Source organism: Bos taurus, chromosome 25 (genome assembly GCF_002263795.3).
Source record: "Bos taurus isolate L1 Dominette 01449 registration number 42190680 breed Hereford chromosome 25, ARS-UCD2.0, whole genome shotgun sequence".
In the NCBI taxonomy this organism is placed as follows: Eukaryota; Metazoa; Chordata; class Mammalia; order Artiodactyla; family Bovidae; genus Bos; species Bos taurus.
Window position 1 is genome coordinate 27,573,159 of NC_037352.1, and position 19,841 is coordinate 27,592,999.

General features: G+C 37.7%; 2 protein-coding genes across 3 annotated transcripts in view; one reads left to right on the forward strand and one right to left on the reverse strand.

Moving 5' to 3' along the window:
* The first annotated feature begins 6,013 nt into the window (after positions 1-6,013).
* On the forward strand, positions 6,014-6,952 carry OR7A153 (olfactory receptor family 7 subfamily A member 153). Its single transcript, NM_001390359.1, has one exon. It carries the CDS (start codon positions 6,014-6,016, stop codon positions 6,950-6,952), a length of 939 nt encoding a protein of 312 aa, NP_001377288.1.
* A 324-nt stretch (positions 6,953-7,276) lies between these two features.
* The window catches only part of SEPTIN14 (septin 14), a 36,516-nt gene continuing 23,951 nt past the window's right edge, over positions 7,277-19,841 (reverse strand). The window contains exons 5-10 of one of the 2 annotated variants that reach the window (XM_005224911.5): positions 18,962-19,148; positions 17,671-17,832; positions 12,981-13,077; positions 10,810-10,978; positions 9,492-9,624; positions 7,277-8,330 (exon numbers count right to left, since the gene is read on the reverse strand). In XM_005224911.5, the coding sequence (XP_005224968.1) occupies positions 8,151-8,330; positions 9,492-9,624; positions 10,810-10,978; positions 12,981-13,077; positions 17,671-17,832; positions 18,962-19,148 (928 nt within the window). In that variant the 3' untranslated portion in view covers positions 7,277-8,150. 2 annotated transcript variants of the gene reach the window in all.

A 19,841-nucleotide genomic window follows, 5' to 3' on the forward strand; every position in this document is an offset into this window, starting at 1 on the left:
CCATCAAGAATTCCCAACTCCTGCCATAAATTTTCACAGTGCACTGAAATGTCAAATCAATGCAGTAAGACCTAAAAGTGAAATAGGTCTTATAAAACTCTGGTAGTTCAGACGGTAAAGAATCTGCATGCAATGTGGGAGGCCCAGGTTTGATCTCTGGGTTGGAACGATCCCCTGGGGAAGGAAATGGCAACCTACTCCAGTATTCTTGCTTGGAGAATTCCATGAGCAGAGGAGTCTGGCAAGCTACAGTCCATGGGACTGCAAAGAGGCAGACAAGACTGAACTACTAACACACATTATTAGGATAAAGTTAAATTTTGGAAATACTCTTAAAATTAAGAAAAAAAGTCCCGAAAACTAACATGATACTTTAAAAATACAGAAATATCAGAAGTTTTCCTAATATATCAGATAATAGGGAAAATACCTTAATGGAAGTAAACCTAAAATATATTAAAATACTATTATCAGTAAATTAGCATAATCTACAAACTACAGGAAAGCTTATCCTAAAAGAGGCTGAAATACCTAAAGGCAAATTCTTGATATTGGAATGGAATTCTGAATGCAACAAATATGTCAATTGTTTGCAAATTAAATTTGAAGTTTAATGGAGTATTGAATAAATCTATAGTATTTTTCTTGCAACAAGGCTAGATGATTCTGAAGTCTATTTGAAAGAGTAACCTGGCACCTGACATAAAAGTATTGTAGACAGAAATAACATTTTTTCTACTCATTATTTAAGCATTTTATGCAGATAGATAAATAAAGATATGGCACAAAAAATAAAAATTTGACAGCATAAAAATTTTGAGCTTTTGAACAGTGGTGTTGGAGAAGACTCTTGAGAGTCACTTGGACTGCAAGGAGATCCAACCAGTCAATCCTAAAGGAAATCAGTCCTGCATATTCATTGGAAGGACTGATGCTGAAGCTGAAACTCCAATATTTTGGCCACCTGATGTGAAGAACTGACTCATTGGAAAAGACCCTGATGCTGGGAAAGATTGAAGGTGGGAGGAGAAGGGGACTACAGAGGATGAGATGGTTGGATGGCATCACTGACTCAATGGACACGAGTTTGTGTAAACTCTGGGAGTTGGTGATGGATAGGGAGGCCTGGTGTGCTGCAGTCCATGGGTTGCAAAGAGTCGGACAAGACTGAGTGACTGAACTGAACTAAATGGAACTGAATATCGTGGAATAGATGATCGTTTATAATATGATCAAGGAAATACCTTTAAAAACTAAGCAAGATATAGCTCTAAAGATACAGTTTACATAGTTCTAAAATGACATACATAAAATCAATCAATATTGTCATAAAGAAAACTTGGAAAGCAAATAAATGTCCAAAAATGGGCAAGTATTTAAAGACCCATTTCCGTTTGGTGGACTATTTTGATTTGCTGAGAATGATTGATGTTGGAAAATGTATTAATACATTAGACATTTACATGAAAAATGTACATTAGACACTGAAGAGTCTATATTTAGACTCTGTAATAAGAAATTCCATTTTTATTAAATTTATGTAAGTAAAATAATAAGATAAATGAAGTATAAACAATGATTACTGATAACAATGGTTATAAAATCTTTTAGTTGAAGGAGCAGCAAAGGCCCAGATAACTAATGTTTAGAAATAACAATAATAATGTTTTGTGCAGAGAAACAATGAAGCTTTGTAATTTTTACACTGTTTGATCATTTTCAAATTTCTTGGTCAAAGCCTAGGGAGCTCAGCAGACTTTCTCCAACCCTTTACTTTAGGTCTATAATGAGTTAACTACACTTAGATATAAAGGGGACCATCCTTACACCCTGCTCCCTACAGATCACATCTAAGGGAATAATCCTAACCTTGATTAGAAGACATACATTGAGATCCATAGCTACTCCCAAGAGGCATGACTGCCAAAACAAAATCAACTTTTATTTAGCTCCTTAGCTTCTAGGGAAATCTAGTCCTCAGAGAACAGAGTAACAATGTAACAATTTATTTAATGAGGCACAATGAGACTTTGATCCTGGAAACTTCTGAAGCTGTAATGGCTTTCTTTTTTTGTACATATTTGGCAATTTGGCTTAATCAGTAATAGAGGAAGCACAATTGTATCCTCCAGAGATCTCATGAGTGATTTTGTTTCCCTGCCCTTCCTGGAGGCAGAGCTCCCATTTTTAATAATTGTTCACAGGAGAAACAGAAAAGGAGTCAGTGTAAGTTGACTCTAGTGATACAACTTGGAAAGCCAGAGAATCCTTGTAAGTGTAGAAAAAAGTGAGATAAATGAGCTATGGAGGGAGGATCCCTATGAATGGTATCAACTTTCAAGGTTCCTGACAGAGATAAAGAAATAAAAGTTCAGCTAAACCAAGACTTCCCAGTTTTAAGAACTTGGAAAGTTTTAGCATCAACTGTGGCCTATTGTTTCTTAATATGGTTTATCTGCTTTGGCTTTCCGTTCAGTTGCATGGGCTGCCCCTTCCCTCCTCTCCCGCATTTTCTCCTGTTTATCTTCCATATCCACTTCAGCTTTTCCTTTTGTTTCTGTTTCTCTTACCTTCCACTATCAACAATTTCTAGTCAAACTCTTTCATTCAGGAAATAATTAGCAAGGATTACTCTAAATTCAACATTTAACTGTGTTCTGGAATAAAGGAAGGGATGAGATGTTATTCCTTCCATCAAAGAGGGGAATAAGACCAAAAAACTAAAAGTAATATCCCATGATAAGGACTTTCCTACCAAATTGGGGTAAGGTTCATATACAGTCTAGATTTATGGTTTCTCTTGACGGTTTGAAAGATTAGACACCTTGAGGACCATATTCCCACTGGGCAAAAAGTAGCTGGAGCCAGACAGCTACTATCCCTTTAAAAGGGGCATATGGGGACTTCCCTGGTGGTCCAGTGGTTAAGACTCCACGCTCCTAATGCAGGGGGCCTGGGTTCAATCCCTGGTCAGGAAACTAGATCCCACATGTCACCACTAAGAGTTCACATGCTGCAACTAAAAAAAAAAAAAAGAAAAGATCCTGCATGTCACCCCTAATACCCGGTACAGCCAGATAAATAAATATTTTTTAAAAAATCTCACAGTAGGCAAAACAGTGTCGACAGAGTGTAATAAAAACTGTTCAGCTGTGTCAGGGAGCGGGAGGGCAACAAAGACCTAGGGTAAAATAGAGTATGCTCCCTGAGAAAAATGTTGGAATGAGTCTTGATGGAGGAATTGGAATTTTCAAGGTACGAGCTATCCAGGCAGAGGAAATTGGGGTGTAAAAATGTGGGGTGATAATAAGCGAAAGAAGCCAGACACAGATATGTAAAAGGTTACGTATTGTGTGGTTTTATTTACATGAAATGTCCAGGACAGACAAATATGTAGAGACAGAAGGTAGATTAGTGGTTGCCAGAGATTAGAGGAAAGGTAAATGGTGAATGACTGTTTGATGGGTACGAGGTTTTCTTTGAGGATAGCAAAAAATTTCTGGAACTAAATACTGGCGATGTTCATACAACACTGTGACTATACCAAGTGCCGTGAAATTGTATACTTTCAAATGATCACAGTTGTGAATTTTATGTTATATGAGTTTTATCACAATTTTTAAGAAGTGCATTGCATACTTACGATATGAAAAATAATCCTAAGTGCCTGGAGAACAATGTGGGGTAGATGAAGAACAGTAAAAGATGAAATTGGCTTGGCAAGACAAAAATCAGTAAGTGCCCTGTTATACAATTAGTGTATTTCTAAATTTAATACAAAACTGGTCCAATATCTGAAGAAAGGAAACTATGATACATGAGTAGGTTTACATTGTAGAAAGATCTCTCTGGGGCCAATGCAATAATTGTGCTGGAGACATTCTAGTCTCCTGTCATTTCAGAGGGAGAGATGATGAGGGACCACAGAGATGGGACAGAAGTAGTGGGGAAATAATTGAAATATCTGAGAGACACAGTGCTTAAGAATAAGCCAGTACTTACTGAATATTTGTTCATGGTGGGGAAAACCAGAATTCAGAACCAGGGATGTTTCCATGTCTTGGCTGTTTCATTGCAGCACTATTTACAATAGTCAGGACACAGAAAGAACCTAAATGTCCATCGACAGATGAATGGATAAAGAAGATGTGGTGCATATATACAACGGAATATTACTCAGCCCCTAAAAGGAATGAAATAGGATCATCTGTAGAGACGTGGATGGACCTAGAGTCTCATACAGAGTGAAGTAAGTGAGAAAGAGAGAAACAAACATAGTGTATCAACGCATATATGTGGAATCTGGAAAAATGGCACAGACGAATTTATTTCCAAGGCAGGAATAGAGACACAGATGTCCAGAACAGACTGTAGACACAGGGGCAGAAGGGGAGGGTGGGATGAACTGGGAGATTAGGATTGACATATATATGCTGCCATGCGTAAAACAGATAGCTAGTGGGAACCTGGTATAAAGCACAGGAAGCTCAGCTGGCTTCTCTGTGATGACCTAGAGGAGTGGGATAAGGGAAGTGCGAGGGAGGTCCAAGAGGGAGGGTTAGGGTTAGGCTTCTCTGGGTGGGCTTATTTTAATCATAGCATTCCTTATAAAGGAGGCAGAAGATCAAAGAGACAGAAGACCATGAGATGATGGAAATGAGAGGTTGGAGTAATGTGAACAAAGGGACCAAAGAATACAGACAGCATCCAGAAACTGGAAAAGACAGATTCCACTACAGAGCCTCCAGAAAGAGCCAACCATGCCAACACCTTGACTTTAGCTCAGTGAAACTGATTTCAAATGTATAGACTCTGAAACTGTAAGAAAATACGCTGGTGTTGCTTTGTGTTAGGCACCTCAGTCATGTCTGACTCTTTGAGACCCCATGGACTGTAGCCCACCAGGCTCCTCTGTCCATCGGATTCTCCAAGTAAGAATACTGGAGAGGGTTGCCATGCCCTCCTCCGGGGGCTCTGCCCAACCCAGGGGTTGAACCCGGGTCTCTGGCTTTGCAGGCAGATTCTTTACTGCTGAGCCACTGTTGCTTTAAGCAGCCAGTAAGTGGCAATTTGCCTACCTCATAGCACTATGAGGATCAAATGAATTGACGAACAAGCTGGTTAGAACCATGGCTGCATTCTTATTAGCCATGAGCTTCATAAAAGTTTTCTGTTTTTAAAAAAAGAAATTTGTTTATTTGGCTGTGCCAGGTCTTAGTTGCGGCATGTGGAATCTAGTTGCTTGACTAGGGATCAAACCTGGGCTTCCTGCACTGGGAGCACAGGATTTTAGCCACTGGTACATCAGGGAAATCCCTAAGTTTTCTTATATAATTCTGCATTTCTAACAAGCTTTCCAGATGACGCTAATGCTGTGAGTCCATGAGTGACAATGAAGGGCAAGGAGCTACTACATAATTCTATCTCAGAGAAATGGTAGAAATAACGCTGGCTTTGAGGAATAAGATATGACGAATGGCTAGTTTGCATACTGAAGTGGGTACAGTGGCAGAAAGAGATTGGCTACATTTTTAATCCTCTGAACTGGGCTATACTGACCCTGATGCATTAACATGGAGAAGGCAATGGCACCCCACTCCACTACTCTTGCCTGGAAAATCCCATGGACGGAGGAGCCTGGTAGGCTGCAGTCCATGGGGTCGCTAAGAGTCGGACACAACTGAGCGACTTCACTTTGACTTTTCACTTTCATGCATTGGAGAAGGAAATGGCAACCCACTCCAGTGTTCTTGCCTGGAGAATCCCAGGGACGGGGGAGCCTGGTGGGCTGCCATCTATGGGGTCGCACAGAGTCGGACACGACTGAAGCGACTTAGCAGCAGCAGCAGATCCATTAACAAAATATAGGGATGTGTTTATATTACGTGTAAACCGTAATATTAACTATATTTATATGATATCAGAAATATAATCAGTAGTAGTTCAGTTGGTTGATAATGCTTATTTGTTTGTATTTTTTTATTGCCCCTTTCAAGACAGTCACACTACCTATATGGAACAGGAAAATCACACACAGTTTTCAGGATTTCTTCTCCTTGGACTATCAGATGAGGCAGAGTTGCAGCCTCTCCTCTTTTGGCTTTTCCTCTCCATGTACCTGATAACTATTGCTGGAAACCTGCTCATCATTCTGACCACCATCTATGACTCCCACCTCCACACACCCATGTACTTCTTCCTCTCCAATTTGTCTTTTTCAGACATCTGTTTCACCTCTACCACCATCCCAAAGATGCTGCTGAACCTCTACATCCAGAATAAAGGCATCACATACGAAGGCTGCCTCACCCAGCTGTACTTTTTCATCCTTTTTGCAGAACTGGACATTTTCCTCCTCTCTGTGATGGCCTATGACCGGTTCGTAGCCATCTGCCATCCATTGCGCTACACAACCAAGATGACCCCCCAGCTCTGTGGCTTGCTGTTGCTGGCATCTTGGATATTGAGTGTCCTGGACTCTTTGCTACGCAGTTTGCTAGTGTTGCGGCTGTCCTTTTGTACTGACTTGGAGATCCCCCATTTCTTCTGTGAAATCAATCAGGTTATCCAACTTGCCTGTTCTGACAATCTTCTCAGTATCATAGAGATGTGTTTTGCCACTGTGCTCATGGGCATTATTCCCCTCTCTGGCATTGTTGTTTCTTATTCTCGGATTGTCTCCTCCATACTGAGGATTACATCAGCAAGGGGGAAGTACAAGGCATTTTCCACCTGTGGGTCTCATCTTTCAGTTGTTTGCTTGTTTTATGGCACAGGTCTTGGGGTGTACCTCAGTTCTGCCACTACCCAAAATTCCAGAACCAGCGCAATAGCCTCTGTGATGTACACTGTGGTCACGCCAATGCTGAATCCATTTATTTACTCTCTGAGGAACAAGGACATAAAGGGGGCTCTGGAAAGTCTTGTCACCACTCTTGCTTTCAGTGAGTGACAGGAGTGTTAACCTTGGGGCTAGAGAAGTTTTCACAAGTAGCCAAGAACAAGATTGGCATCCAAAAGCCTGATATTTTTGCTGTCTTCAGATGTCTTTTTTTTCCTTATTCTTTACCGCATGTCCCTTAAATCAATGATACCACATGTTTTGTTTATTTTCTAACTGCTTTTTTTTTTAACATTGCTTTGATGTATTGATATTTCTTTCTTCATTGTTTCTCAACTTTTTCAATATTTCAGGTTTTCCCTTTCCAACCTAAATCACAATATCCTGATGCCCTGAAAAAAAATGCTGCCTTTGAAATGAAAGCAGCAAAAACAATTACAACAGAAAAATTTTTTATTCTTTCAGGAACAAGAGAAAAATTTCAGAGTAAATATACACAGACACTCAAGGGTAGTAGTTTTGCTGAATAAGTCATGGTAAAGTTCAGCCACACAAACAGGTGAACTGACATTGTAAATGCAGAAAATTCAGGATATATAGTCAGAAGGAAACTTTGGAAATAGTTTTAAAAATCTACTTTATTTTCTAAAACATTGATAACTTTAGTTTGAAGTAAATGTTCGTATGTAAGGCATAATATTATCATCCAAATGTTACTCATGGTTTCCCATTATTCTCTGACTCTCCTTCACTTCTGAAGTTTTATTCCAATATTTGTTTTACAAGGTCTAATATAAAAGTATAAGAGTTATAATCATAAACAGCATTTTATTTAATAAAAACTATCAAGAAAGTATTATCAGTAGAATTTTATAAGGAATATGAGCATAAGGATTAGCTTTTTGTAATACTGCATGCCAACAAATCCCCTACTTCTATTTAGATATGAAATAATACATATACTGGGTCACCAGAGTCACAGGTAGGGCTATGGTAAAAGAATTTCCACAGCTAATCAACACCTTTACACTGTGCTACATAAATCTTTGATCTTCTTTCATTTTAGCAAATATTTATTGAACGCCAATTCTGTGCTACTCTTGTTCTAAACCCTGATGATAGAGCATCTAACAAGATGATCGAGGTATGTGCTGTCCAGGAGCTCACCTTCTAGGGAGAGGAAATACACAGCAAGTAAACAAGTTTTCAAACCTAGCATAATTTCAATCAGAAATTAAGTGCTATGAGGAAAATCTCACAGGAAGAAGAGAGAGAGTGAAAGGGCTCTACAACACAGAGTGGTAAAGGATTATTTCTTACGCTCTTTGTCCTTCTTCACACTGGTGCACACCTGACTCTGCAAGGTTCCAGAGGAGGCCTTCATTTTACACAATTCTAGGATTTCTTCTTCCAGTTGTCTCCTCTCCTCCTCAAGTCTCATTGTCTCCTCTTGTTGGACCTTCTTAAGATGTTCAAACTTGTCCTGTAGCTGTAAAACAAACCCGCAGTTGTGACTCAAAGCACCCTATGGGGGCACATCCCCAGGAACCTGTTTCTTTCCTTCTGATTATCAAACCTACCCTAATCATTAGAATAGCACTTGATCTTAATAGTAGTCTCAAAAGGATCTCTGCTGGAGTCATATCGCTGGTAAATACATTTTCAGACTTGAGGGCAAATGAGCATCTACATACAAGGGCAAGAAGAATGACTGGAAAGACTGGGGATGTGAGATTGTGGTATTTATAAATGATAGCAAAATCACTGAGAAAACTTTTTACTTAAAGATGTGCTATATGTATACATATACAATATACAATGGAACATTACCCGTTTAAAAAAAGGAGAGAGAGAGACCTTGCCTTTTGAGACAACATGAAAGGACCTGGAGGGTATTATGCTAAGTAAATAAGTCAGAGGTAGATAATAGATAAGAAAGAGAAAGATAAATACCATATGATTTCACTTATACAGGGAATCTAAAGAAAAGAATTCAAATGAATAAACATAATGAAACAGAAACACACTCATAGATACAGAGAAAAAACTGGTGGTGGCCAGAGGGGAGGGATGAATGAAATAGGTGAAGAAGATTAAAGGATACAAACTTCCAGTTATAAAATAATAAGTCATGGGGATGTAATGTACAGTATACAAAATATAGTGAATAATATTTTAATAACTTTCTATGCTGACAAATGGTGCATACGTGCATGCTAAGTCGCTTCAGTCGTGTCTGACTCTGTGTAACCCTCTGAACTGTAGCCTGCCAGGCTCCCCTGTCCATGGGATTCTCCAGGCAAGAATACTGAGTGGGATGCCATGCCCTCTTCATTGACAGGTGGTATTTAATATATAAAAATATTGACTCACTGTTGTACACCCAAAACTGATATAATATTGTAAGTCAATTTATACTTCAGTTTACAAAAATTCAAAAAAGCTGATTCTCCAAAAGCTCTAGGAAAAATAAGATTACAGGCAATCATTTTTTAAAAGGCTGCATCCAAAATTTACATGGTAAATAGCTACTTTTTGAAGGATAGAAAGTATCCTTCAACAAAATCATCTAAACTCTTGAGATAAAAACCCCCAATTTAATAGGACCCCTAAACTTAAATATGGATTATATCAAACTAGCAGGACTTGCCTCTTTTTCAGCTTCTTTAAATGCTGTTTCTTTCTCCTTTACTCGCTGCATAAACTTGTGTTTCAACTCTTCTTCTTCCCTCTGACATTGCTCCAAGAGCTCCTGCCTTTTGGCTTCATAGATCTCTTGAAAACTAAAAAGAAATGTGTGTGTTCTTATATTAAAATGTTAATATAAATAAACATAAAAAAATATATATTATATATTAAAATATATGTAATATTGTATGGAAAAACCCAAATGAACTTTTTGGCCAACCCAATATAAACAAATGCATATAACTTGAAAACAAAATACCAAACAACCCAAATGAAAAACAAGCAGAAGACCTAAATAAACATTTCTCCAAAAAAGATATACAGATGGCTATCAGGCACATGAAAAGATGCTCAGCATTCCTAATTATTCGAGAAATACAAATCAAAACTATCATGGGGTGCCACCTCGTACCAGTCAGAAAGGCCATTATGAAAAAATCTACAAATAACAAATGCTGGAGAGGGTGTGAGAAAAAAACAAACCAAAACTTCACTGCTGGTGGAAATGTAAAGTGGAAAAGCCACTATGGAAAACAGTATAGACATTCCCCCCAAAACTGAAAATGGTGTTGCTATACGATCCAGCAATCCCACTCTTGGGCATATGCCAGAACAAAACTACAATTCAAAAAGATACCTGGACCCCTGTGCTCACAGCAGCACTATTCACAACAGCCAAGACACAGAAACAGATCTCTGAGTTCTACAGGAACCAAGGCTCCTACCCAGGTGGAGGATGATAACTTCAGGCTGAGCACAAGCATATGGACCCCAGACTGGCTGCAACCAGAAGGCTGATGATTGAACACCATCTTGTTACCTCACCACCAACCAATAAGGGGAGGGTTACACAGCCTACAGCCCTCCTCCCAAATTTTGCCTATAAAAACTTCTTTTCTCTTTGGGATTGATACGGAGTGTTTCAGCACAAGTACATATTGTGTGTGCTCAGTCGCTCAGTCGTGTCCGACTCTTTGCAATCCCATGGACTGTAGTCTGCCGGGTTCCTCAGTCCATGGGACTCTCCAGGCAAGAACTGGAGTGGGTTGCCATGCCCTCCTCCAGGGACATGTACATATTGGAGGCACATAAATTAGCCCTTGCATTATGTTGCTCCTACTAACCCTCCATCGAGGTCTGAAGATAATGAAAACCCACAAGATTCAGATGGCCCAGAATACGAGAAGCAGAGCTATTCTCATTCCAAAATAATCACATCTCACCGTTATAGAGGATTTCCAAGTCACCTATCATCTTGTTCGAGCGAGATCTCCACTCACCTAACTGGCTGGTTATTTGGACCCATATCAGTAAATCCCATCATGTGAAGTCTGTTGCGCCTGTAACGTTCATAGTGCCGAGTGTGAGTCTGTTCTTTCAAGTCTTCCATATTTGTACAAAGAAGCATATCCCGGAGCTTAACAAAGTCACAGTGGTTTTCATTTTCCACTAGGCAGAAAAATAATAAAGCCACAAAGCTTATTATCAATCTCTATCACTCAGTAAGCATTCTTGAATGAGCTTAGAGTGTTCTGAATAATAGCTATAAATCTTTTAACCATTTAACTATGCTTACATGGTACATGTCAATTATAGGTATAGTTTATTTATAGACCAGGAAATTTGCTTTAAATTTATTATCCAGAGACTAAATAGGAAACAGTGAAATAATATGTTACATTATATTATTATAGAGCTTCAGTTCAGTTCAGTCACTCAGTTGTGTCTGACTTTTTGGGATCCCATGGATTGCAGCATACCAGGCCCCTCTGTCCTTCACCATCTCCCGGAACTTGCTCAAACTCTCATGTCCATTGAATTGGTGATGCCATACAACCATTTCATCCTCTGTTGTCCCCTGTCCTCCTGCTTTCAATCTTTCCCAACATCAGGGTCTTTTCCAATGAGGAAAAGACTCTTATCAATCAGGTAGCTAAAATATTGGAGCTTCAGCTTTAGCATTAGTCCTTCCAATGAATATTCAGGACTGATTTCCTTTAGAATTGACTGATTTGATCTCCTTGTAGTCCAAGGAACTCTCGAGAGTCCTCTCCAACACCACAATTTGAAAGCATCAATTCTTGGGCACTCAGCCTTCTTTATGGCCCAACTCTCACATCCATACATGACTAATGGAAAAACCATAGCTTTGACTATATGGACTTTTGTTGCCAAAGTGATGTCTCTGCTTTTTAATACGCTGTCTAGGTTGGTCATAGCTTTTCTTCCAAGGAGCAAGAGTCTTTTAATTTTGTGGTTTTGAAACTTATATAGCATAAGCTTTCTTTAATAATTTAGTATTTTTCAAATGAATATTCTCAAGGTATTTTACAGAGCAGTAAACTGATGAACTGATGCTATATACTAATATAATGTAACATATTATTTCACTGTTTCCTATTTAGTCTCTGGTTAATAAATTTAAAGCAAATTTCCTGGTCTATAAATGAACTATAAATTATCTTCTTTTAAAGAAGATAATTTCACTAAACTAAGTAATTTAATTAAAGCCTGCTAATGTAAAGGCCTTAACAATTGTACATGATGTAGTTATTAAATTATATTTGTATACCATATGTATGAGAATGAATTAGTCACTTTTCAAAATCACTCAGTAAATTCACATGGCTCTCTCTTGTACCTGTCATCTCCAAAAGACTAATCACAATATTTTGGGTATTGGGTATGATATTGTAACCAAATATAATATTCATTAAAATATGTTGTCTTTAAGTACATTTAATAAAGTTAAAATTTATAATACATTAATTGAAAATAACATTTGGAACATTATCTCTACAGATAGAGATAATCCAGTCTCCAATAATTAGTATCACAAGTATATGAATCAGATAATAAATGACTGTTATGACAATATTCTAATTCATCATGATGTTAGATAACTAATATAAATGTCTAGGTATAATTTATCCAAAAATAAATTATATTACTTTATTTTTGAAATAGTTTACCACCCCTTTTACTAGTAACCACTTAAAAGTGCTTTATAAATTGAGTAGCAAAAACTTATATAACATGTATCAAGAACCAATATTTATGCTTCCATGCTATTCAAAGTTCTTTTGTTCAAAGAACTTTTCAACATTCTGAATATGATAGCTTAGCACCACAGAGATAATCTGCATATGGCAGACTGGGGTAGATGAGAAGGTTCTGCTCAGTTTCTGAATTTTTGCCTAAAGTACAAAAAAATTCCAGAAAATTCCCATGAGAATAAATTATAGTCAAAATAATCACTATCTCAAATGAAACAGAATCTGTGCTCCTTATCAGTAACTGTTAATTTGCTGTTTAATGAGAGTTACCAATATTGACTCAAGATATTTTGTTTTATATATTTTTAGTTATATTTTACATAATTTTATAATTATCTATATTTGAGCATAATCACTCCAGAGTAAGCCTTCTCATGGAGGTTTGTTATGCTTACCTTGTAAAATTCCCCAGGGGTACTGACGTCCTCTGACTGTCCTTTTTCCAACTTTCACTTCCTCCGTACTTCCTACTACAGCAAAAGGTAAGAGGCCCTAGAAAGTAAGAACAAATTTCATCATATTTTCTTATACCAATATGACTTACTCTGTTACTCTTATTTCTGTTATGGAAATAACAGAGACAAGAAGACATAATAAGTTTACTCAAACAAGTTATTTATCCTGCCTCAGATTTTATGACTTAGCATTAAATATGTGCAGATTAATTTCTGTAAGCATTTGTGTGAGATCCCACTTCTATTTAACATAATATTAGAAGTCTTAGCCACAGCAATCAGACAACAAAAATAAATAAAAAGGTATCCAAATTGGAAGGGAAAAAGTAAAACTGTCAGTATTTGCAGATGATATGATACTATACACAGAAAACTTTAAGTCTTTACCAAAAAATCACTAGAAATAATAAATGAATTCAATAAAGTTGAAGAATAAAGGTTATCATACAAATTTCTACATGTTGCTTTTATATTTACTAATAATGAACTGTCAAAAAGAGAAATCAAGGAAACAATCCATTTAAAATTGCATCAAAATGAATAAAATACCTAGATGGCTTAAAAGAGGAGGTGAAAGACCAATATTCTGAAAAATATCAGACACTGATGAAGGAATATGAAGATGACACAAATTAGTGAAAAAATATACCATGTTCATGGATTGGAAGAATAATGTTAAAATGTTCATACTATTCAGAGTAATCTACAGATTTAATGTAATCCCTATCAAAATAGACATGGCATTTTCCACAAAACTAATGGAATTAGTTACATAATACATAATAAAATTGTATGGTACTGCAAAAGAGCTCAGATAGCCAAAGCAATCTTGAGGAAAAAAGAACAAAACTATAAGTATCACACTCTTTGACTTCACACTATATTATAAAACTACAGTATCAAAATAGTGTGGTACTAGCACAAACAGTGCAGAAGGCAATGGCACCCCACTCCAGTACTGTTGCCTGGAAAATCCAATGGACGGAGGAGCCTGGTAGCCTGCAGTCCATGGGGTCGCTAAGAGTCGGGCACGACTGAGCGACTTCACTTTCACTTCTCACTTTCATGTATTGGAGAAGGAAATGGCAACCCACTCCAGTATTCTTGTCTGGAGAATCCCAGGGACAGAGAAGCTTAGTGGGCTGCTGTCTATGGGGTCGCACAGAGTCAGACACGACTGACGTGACTTAGCAGCAGCAGCAGCAGCACAAACAGACACACAGATCAGTGGAACAGAACAGAGAACCCAGAAATAAAATTACACACATATGGCCAATTAATCTACGACAAAGGAGGGAAAAATATCCGATGGGAAAAGACAGTCTCTTCAATAAGTGGTGCTGGGATAACTACATGATAACAACACAATTAATATGTAAAGGAATGAAATTTGAACTTTTCTCATAATACATACAAAGATAAACACAAAATGAATTAAAGACCTAAATGTAAGACCAGAAACCATGAAACTCCTAAAAGAAAACTCTAGGCAGAACACTGACATAAACGCTCACAATATTTTTTAGATCTTTCTTCTCAGGCAAACGATACAAAAGCAAAACTAAAAAAATGGGACCTAATTTAACTCAAAACCTTTTGCACAGCAAAAGAAACTGTCAAAAAATGAAAAGACAGCCTACGGAATGGGAGAAAATATTTGGAAATGACATATCTAATATGGAGTTAATACCTAAAATATATGAACAGCTCATACAATTCAATATCAAAGCAAACAACCCATTTTTTAAAAAGGGCAGGTCTTCTCTGGTGGTTCAGTGGTAAAGAATCTTCCTGCCCATGCAAAGGATAGGGTTGACTCCTGGTCAAGGAAGTTCCCACATGCCACGGAGCAACAAAGCCCCTTGTGCCACAAACTACTGAAGCACCTAGAGCTCATGTGCTGCAACATGAAGATCCAGCACGGCCAACAGATAAGTAGATAAATCAATTTTTACAAAATCACAATGCAGCTTTTCAGGAAAGGCTATTGCTTTGCGCTTTGACACTAGCATTTCATATGGGATTTCAAATAAGTTGATTTGAGGAGAGAAGAGCCTCACCTGACTTCTTTGAGATTAACACAACGCGTTGGGGTCCTTTGTTTGGCAGGGAGATTAGTAAAATGAGTAATGCATTATTTAGAAGATAAGCCTGGGCAATTAAGAGATGTATATGCACAATATTTAACCCAGGAATTGCACCTTAAAAGCAAGCAGAGTAATAGTGTTCTGTTACCCAAGTGCCTTTTGAAATGTACAGGGAATTCCAGAGACACTTGGGTGCAGGGAGGTCTGGGGACAGTATAACAGTGACCTAGAAAACCCAAGAGACCTGTTCAGGTTTCCTATCAGGTGAAAACTTGATGTAATGACACTAATATTGGCTTCTTTACCATTCTCAAGTAAAAGTGGAAAGCAGCTGTCCATAAGAATCTACTTCTTAATAAAGAAATCCATGTCAGTTTCTAATGTACTCATGAACTATAATAAAGATGACTATACACACACACAAACCACAGTGCAATAGCAACTCATATGCATTAAGATAAGCTATCATTTAAAAAAAAAAAAACAGAAAATAACAAGCGTTGGTGTGAATGTGGATAAACTGGAAACCCTGTGCACTTTTTGTGGGAATGCAAAAATAGTGAAGCCACTATGGAAAAAGTATGGTGGTTCCTCAAGAAATTAAACCTACAATTATCATATAAGCCAGCAACTCCACTTCTTGGCACAGACAAGAATTGGCCCAAGGAAATTGAAAGCAGAGACTCAAAGAAATATTTGTACAGTTAGGAAAGGACAAATATTATATAATTCTATCTATTAGAAGTACTTTGAGTAGTCAAATTCATACAGTTGATGGAAGGAATAACACGGAATTATTATTTATTGCAGAGCCTCAGTTTTTCAAGATGAAAAAAGTTCTGTGGATATAGTTGGTGGCGAGGATAGTAGCACACTATGAACAGATAATGCCACTCAACTGTGAACTTTGAAAGATTTAGGTTGGGGACTTCCCTGGCATTCCAGTGGTTAAGACTTTGCCTTTGAATGCAGGGGTTGCAACTTTGATCCCAGGTCAAGGAGCTAAGATCCCACATGCCTCGCAGCCAAAAAAAAAAACAAAACGTAAAACAGAACCGTAACAAATTCAGTAATGACTTCATAAAACCATAACAAATTCAGTAAAGACTTTTTAAATGGTCCACATCAAAAATATTTAAAAATTTTTTTAAATTAAAAAAATTAAAAGTTTAAGATGGTAAACTTCATTCGATGTATATTTTACCACAATTTTAAAACCTCTTAGAAGGAAACATAAGAAAATCTTTATTACCTTGGATTTGACAAAACAGTCTTAGATATGACATCAAAAGCACAAGTAACAACTAAAATATATAAATTGGACTTCATCAATATTTTTAAAAAGCTTATGTTTCAAAGGACACCAGAAATAAAATGAAAAAATGACTAATAGATTAGGGGAAAATAATTGCAAATCAAGTAAGACAGTAGGTGTTGCAAGAGGGCATCAGAGGGCAGACACACTGAAACCATACTCACAGAAAACTAGTCAATCTAATCACACTAGGACCACAGCCTTGTCTAACTCAATGAAACTAAGCCATGCCCGTGGGGCAACCCAAGATGGGCGGGTCATGGTGGAGAGATCTGACAGAAGGTGGTCCACTGGAGAAGGGAATGGCAAACCACTTCAGTATTCTTGCCTTGAGAACCCCATGAACAGTACGAAAAGAATACATAAAGAACTCTAACAACTCAATTAAAAAAAAAAAAAAAAGAGCTCATTTAAAAATGCACAAAGGATCTGAGTAAATTTTTCCCCTGGGAAGACATACTAATAGCCAATTAAAGCATGAAAAGACCAAATACTATGTAATTCCATTCATATGATATCCAGAACAGAAGAATCTGAGGAGAAAGATGTTGGTTAGCGGTTTCCTAGGTCTGGTGGAGAGGAAGGTTGACAGGCGGTAGGGGAGAAAAGCTAAAGAGTATGGGGTTTCTTTTTGAGATAATATTTCCATTTCAATTATATAATAAAAATGTTCTCAGTTTGGTTGTGGAGGTGGTTGCACACATTGTGAACAGACTAAAAATCATTAAATTGTATACTTTCATGGGTGAGTCATATGGTATGTGAACTATATCTTTCTAAAAGGATTTTTAAAAGAATAAAATGCTTCTTAAAATACTTAATTCTCAGCAAATATTTTTCAAAATCAAGAAAAAGAAACATTTTCCCACACTGGATTTGGGGGGAAAATACCTTATTTATAGTCTCTTTGTCAGATACAAGTGACACTATATTAGCAACATTGCTGTTCAGCTGCTAAGTCATGTCCGACTCTTTGGGACCCCATGGACTGTGGCACGCTAGGCTTCCCTTCACCATCTCCTGGAGTTTGCTCAAACTCATGTCCATTGAGTCAGTGATGCCATCTAATCGTCTCATCCTCTGTCGCCCCCCTTCTCCTCTTGCCCTCAATCTTTCCCACCATCAGGGTGTTTTCCAGTTTTTTCTGTATTGCTAATAAGGTTACTTATAAATTATATTTTCATTCCCCCTGTCAAATAGAATTGAGATTCAATAGTTAGAAGCTTACATTCATCGAGGAGTTCATGTGAGTGCTAGTTTCATTATCTGTTGGGAACTGATACATCTGGATGCCATTACTAATCAATTCATTCATTATCGCACACTTAAATGTCTGTAAATCACTTTTAGAAATTGCATCTGCTTTGGCAATCACTGGTATAATGTTCACCTATTAAGAAAGAAGCAAAGAAAAACTCACCATTGAGAATTAATTATTAAATGTTATTGTTACAGTGAAAACCTCACAATATCTGACAACACATTTTTGTAACCAAATAATCCCTAGCTTTCATGACTTCATAAAATTGCTTTCCAAAATCATCAGTATTTTTGAAGATCAAACTTTAATCAGAAATCAGGTTTAGAAGGCTCAGTTTTTTCTCTTCTCAAATTTTCTTACACTTCCAAAGCATCTGGGTTTGGTAAAATGTAAATAGCAAAATGAAGTATGATCAATTTGATTTCTTATTTGATTGAGTATTAAAATGTCAGAAGAGACTTTTCATCAACACTGTAGAACAGATCAACTTTTTCCTTCTAATCATTTATTTGCACCATCTAAGGCCATTAAAATAGCGTTAACCCAGTTCCACCAGTGTCCTCATAAAAATGAGAAACTTGGACACGCGGAGACATCACATGTGTGTACAAACAGAAGATCGTGTGAGGTGACAGTGAGAAAGTGGCCATCTACTTCCTGAACTGAGAGGTTTCAGAAAAAACAAAACTTGGTGACACTTTTTGGAACTGTAAGAAAATAAATGTCTATTTTTAAATCACTTTCTACTGTTAAATCACTAAGTGACATTTTGTAATGGTATCTCTAGAAAATGCTTTAAAGGTTAACAGAAAAAATGATATATATTTGAAGTCACTCAGTTGTGTCCGACTCTTTGTGACCCCATGGACTGTAGCCTGCTAGGCTCCTCCGTCCATGGAATTTTCCAGGCAAGGTTACTGGAGTGGGTTGTCATTTCCTTCTCCAGGGGATCTTCCCAACCCAGGAATCGAACCCGGTCTTCCGCACTGAAGGCAGACTCTTTACCATCTGAGCCACTGGGGAAGTCAAGTTCTTGTGTGCAAATGCTTTCAAGATTTGCACTGTTTCTTAGGTTCAGTAGTTGTGGCGCAGGGGCTTAGTTGCCCCACGGCACATGGGATCTTCCCGGACTAGAAATCGAACCCATGTCCTCTGCACCCACAGATGGATTCTGAATTACTGGACCACTAGGGAAGTTCAAGATTTGTATTGTTTAAAAATAAGTATCAAATCTTGCTGATGGATTTACCAAACGCACCTTGCTGTCAATGTTCTTCATGGTTAATATATCAAGAGACTTCAGAGAATGTCCTGTCGGTGAAATGAAGTAAAGGCACACATGGACGCGGGAATCACGGTAGTTACCTAAGGAACGTTTAATTTTCAATTCTTCTTGAAGATAGGACTCAAATTGAGCATCTAGGTAGTCAACAATTGGCTGGTAGCTGGAAAAAAAAAGATTATTCAAACATTTAACATAACAGATTAATATCATCTGATGCCTGTGATTTTATCATTTACTATATAGTGAATATGTGCACTCACTAATTGCCCCAGCAATTAAAATGTTCATAACATGTCCTTACAAAGATAACAAGTATAAACCAATAAAAAGGCCCATTATTGGACTTGACTGGTGGTACAGTGGTTAAGAATCTGCTTACCAATGCAGGAGACATGGGTTAGAACCCTGGTCAAGGAAGATTCCACACGCTGAGGGTCAGCTAACCTTGTGCAGCGTAACTGCTGAGCCCACGCTCTAGGGCCGGTGTTCTGCAACGACTGAGTCTGAGTGCTGTGACTACTGAGCCCACACGCCTAGAGCCCATGCTCCACAACGAGAGAAGCCACCACCACCAGAAGCCTGTGACCACAGGAAGAGTACCCCCACCTGCCACAACTAGTGAAAGCCTACGGGCAGCAAGGAAGATACTGCACAGTCACAATGAATAATTTTTTTTAAGGACCCATTGTTTAGAGAAAAGGCAAAATGCTCTCTCAGTTCAATGCAGTCCCAATTAGAATCCAAGTTTTTGCATGTATACATATATATAAGTGCAAAGAACCAAGAATGCTCAAGACATACTGAAAAAAAAAATGAAGAAGATATATTCTTCCTATATTAGAACTTACTGTGA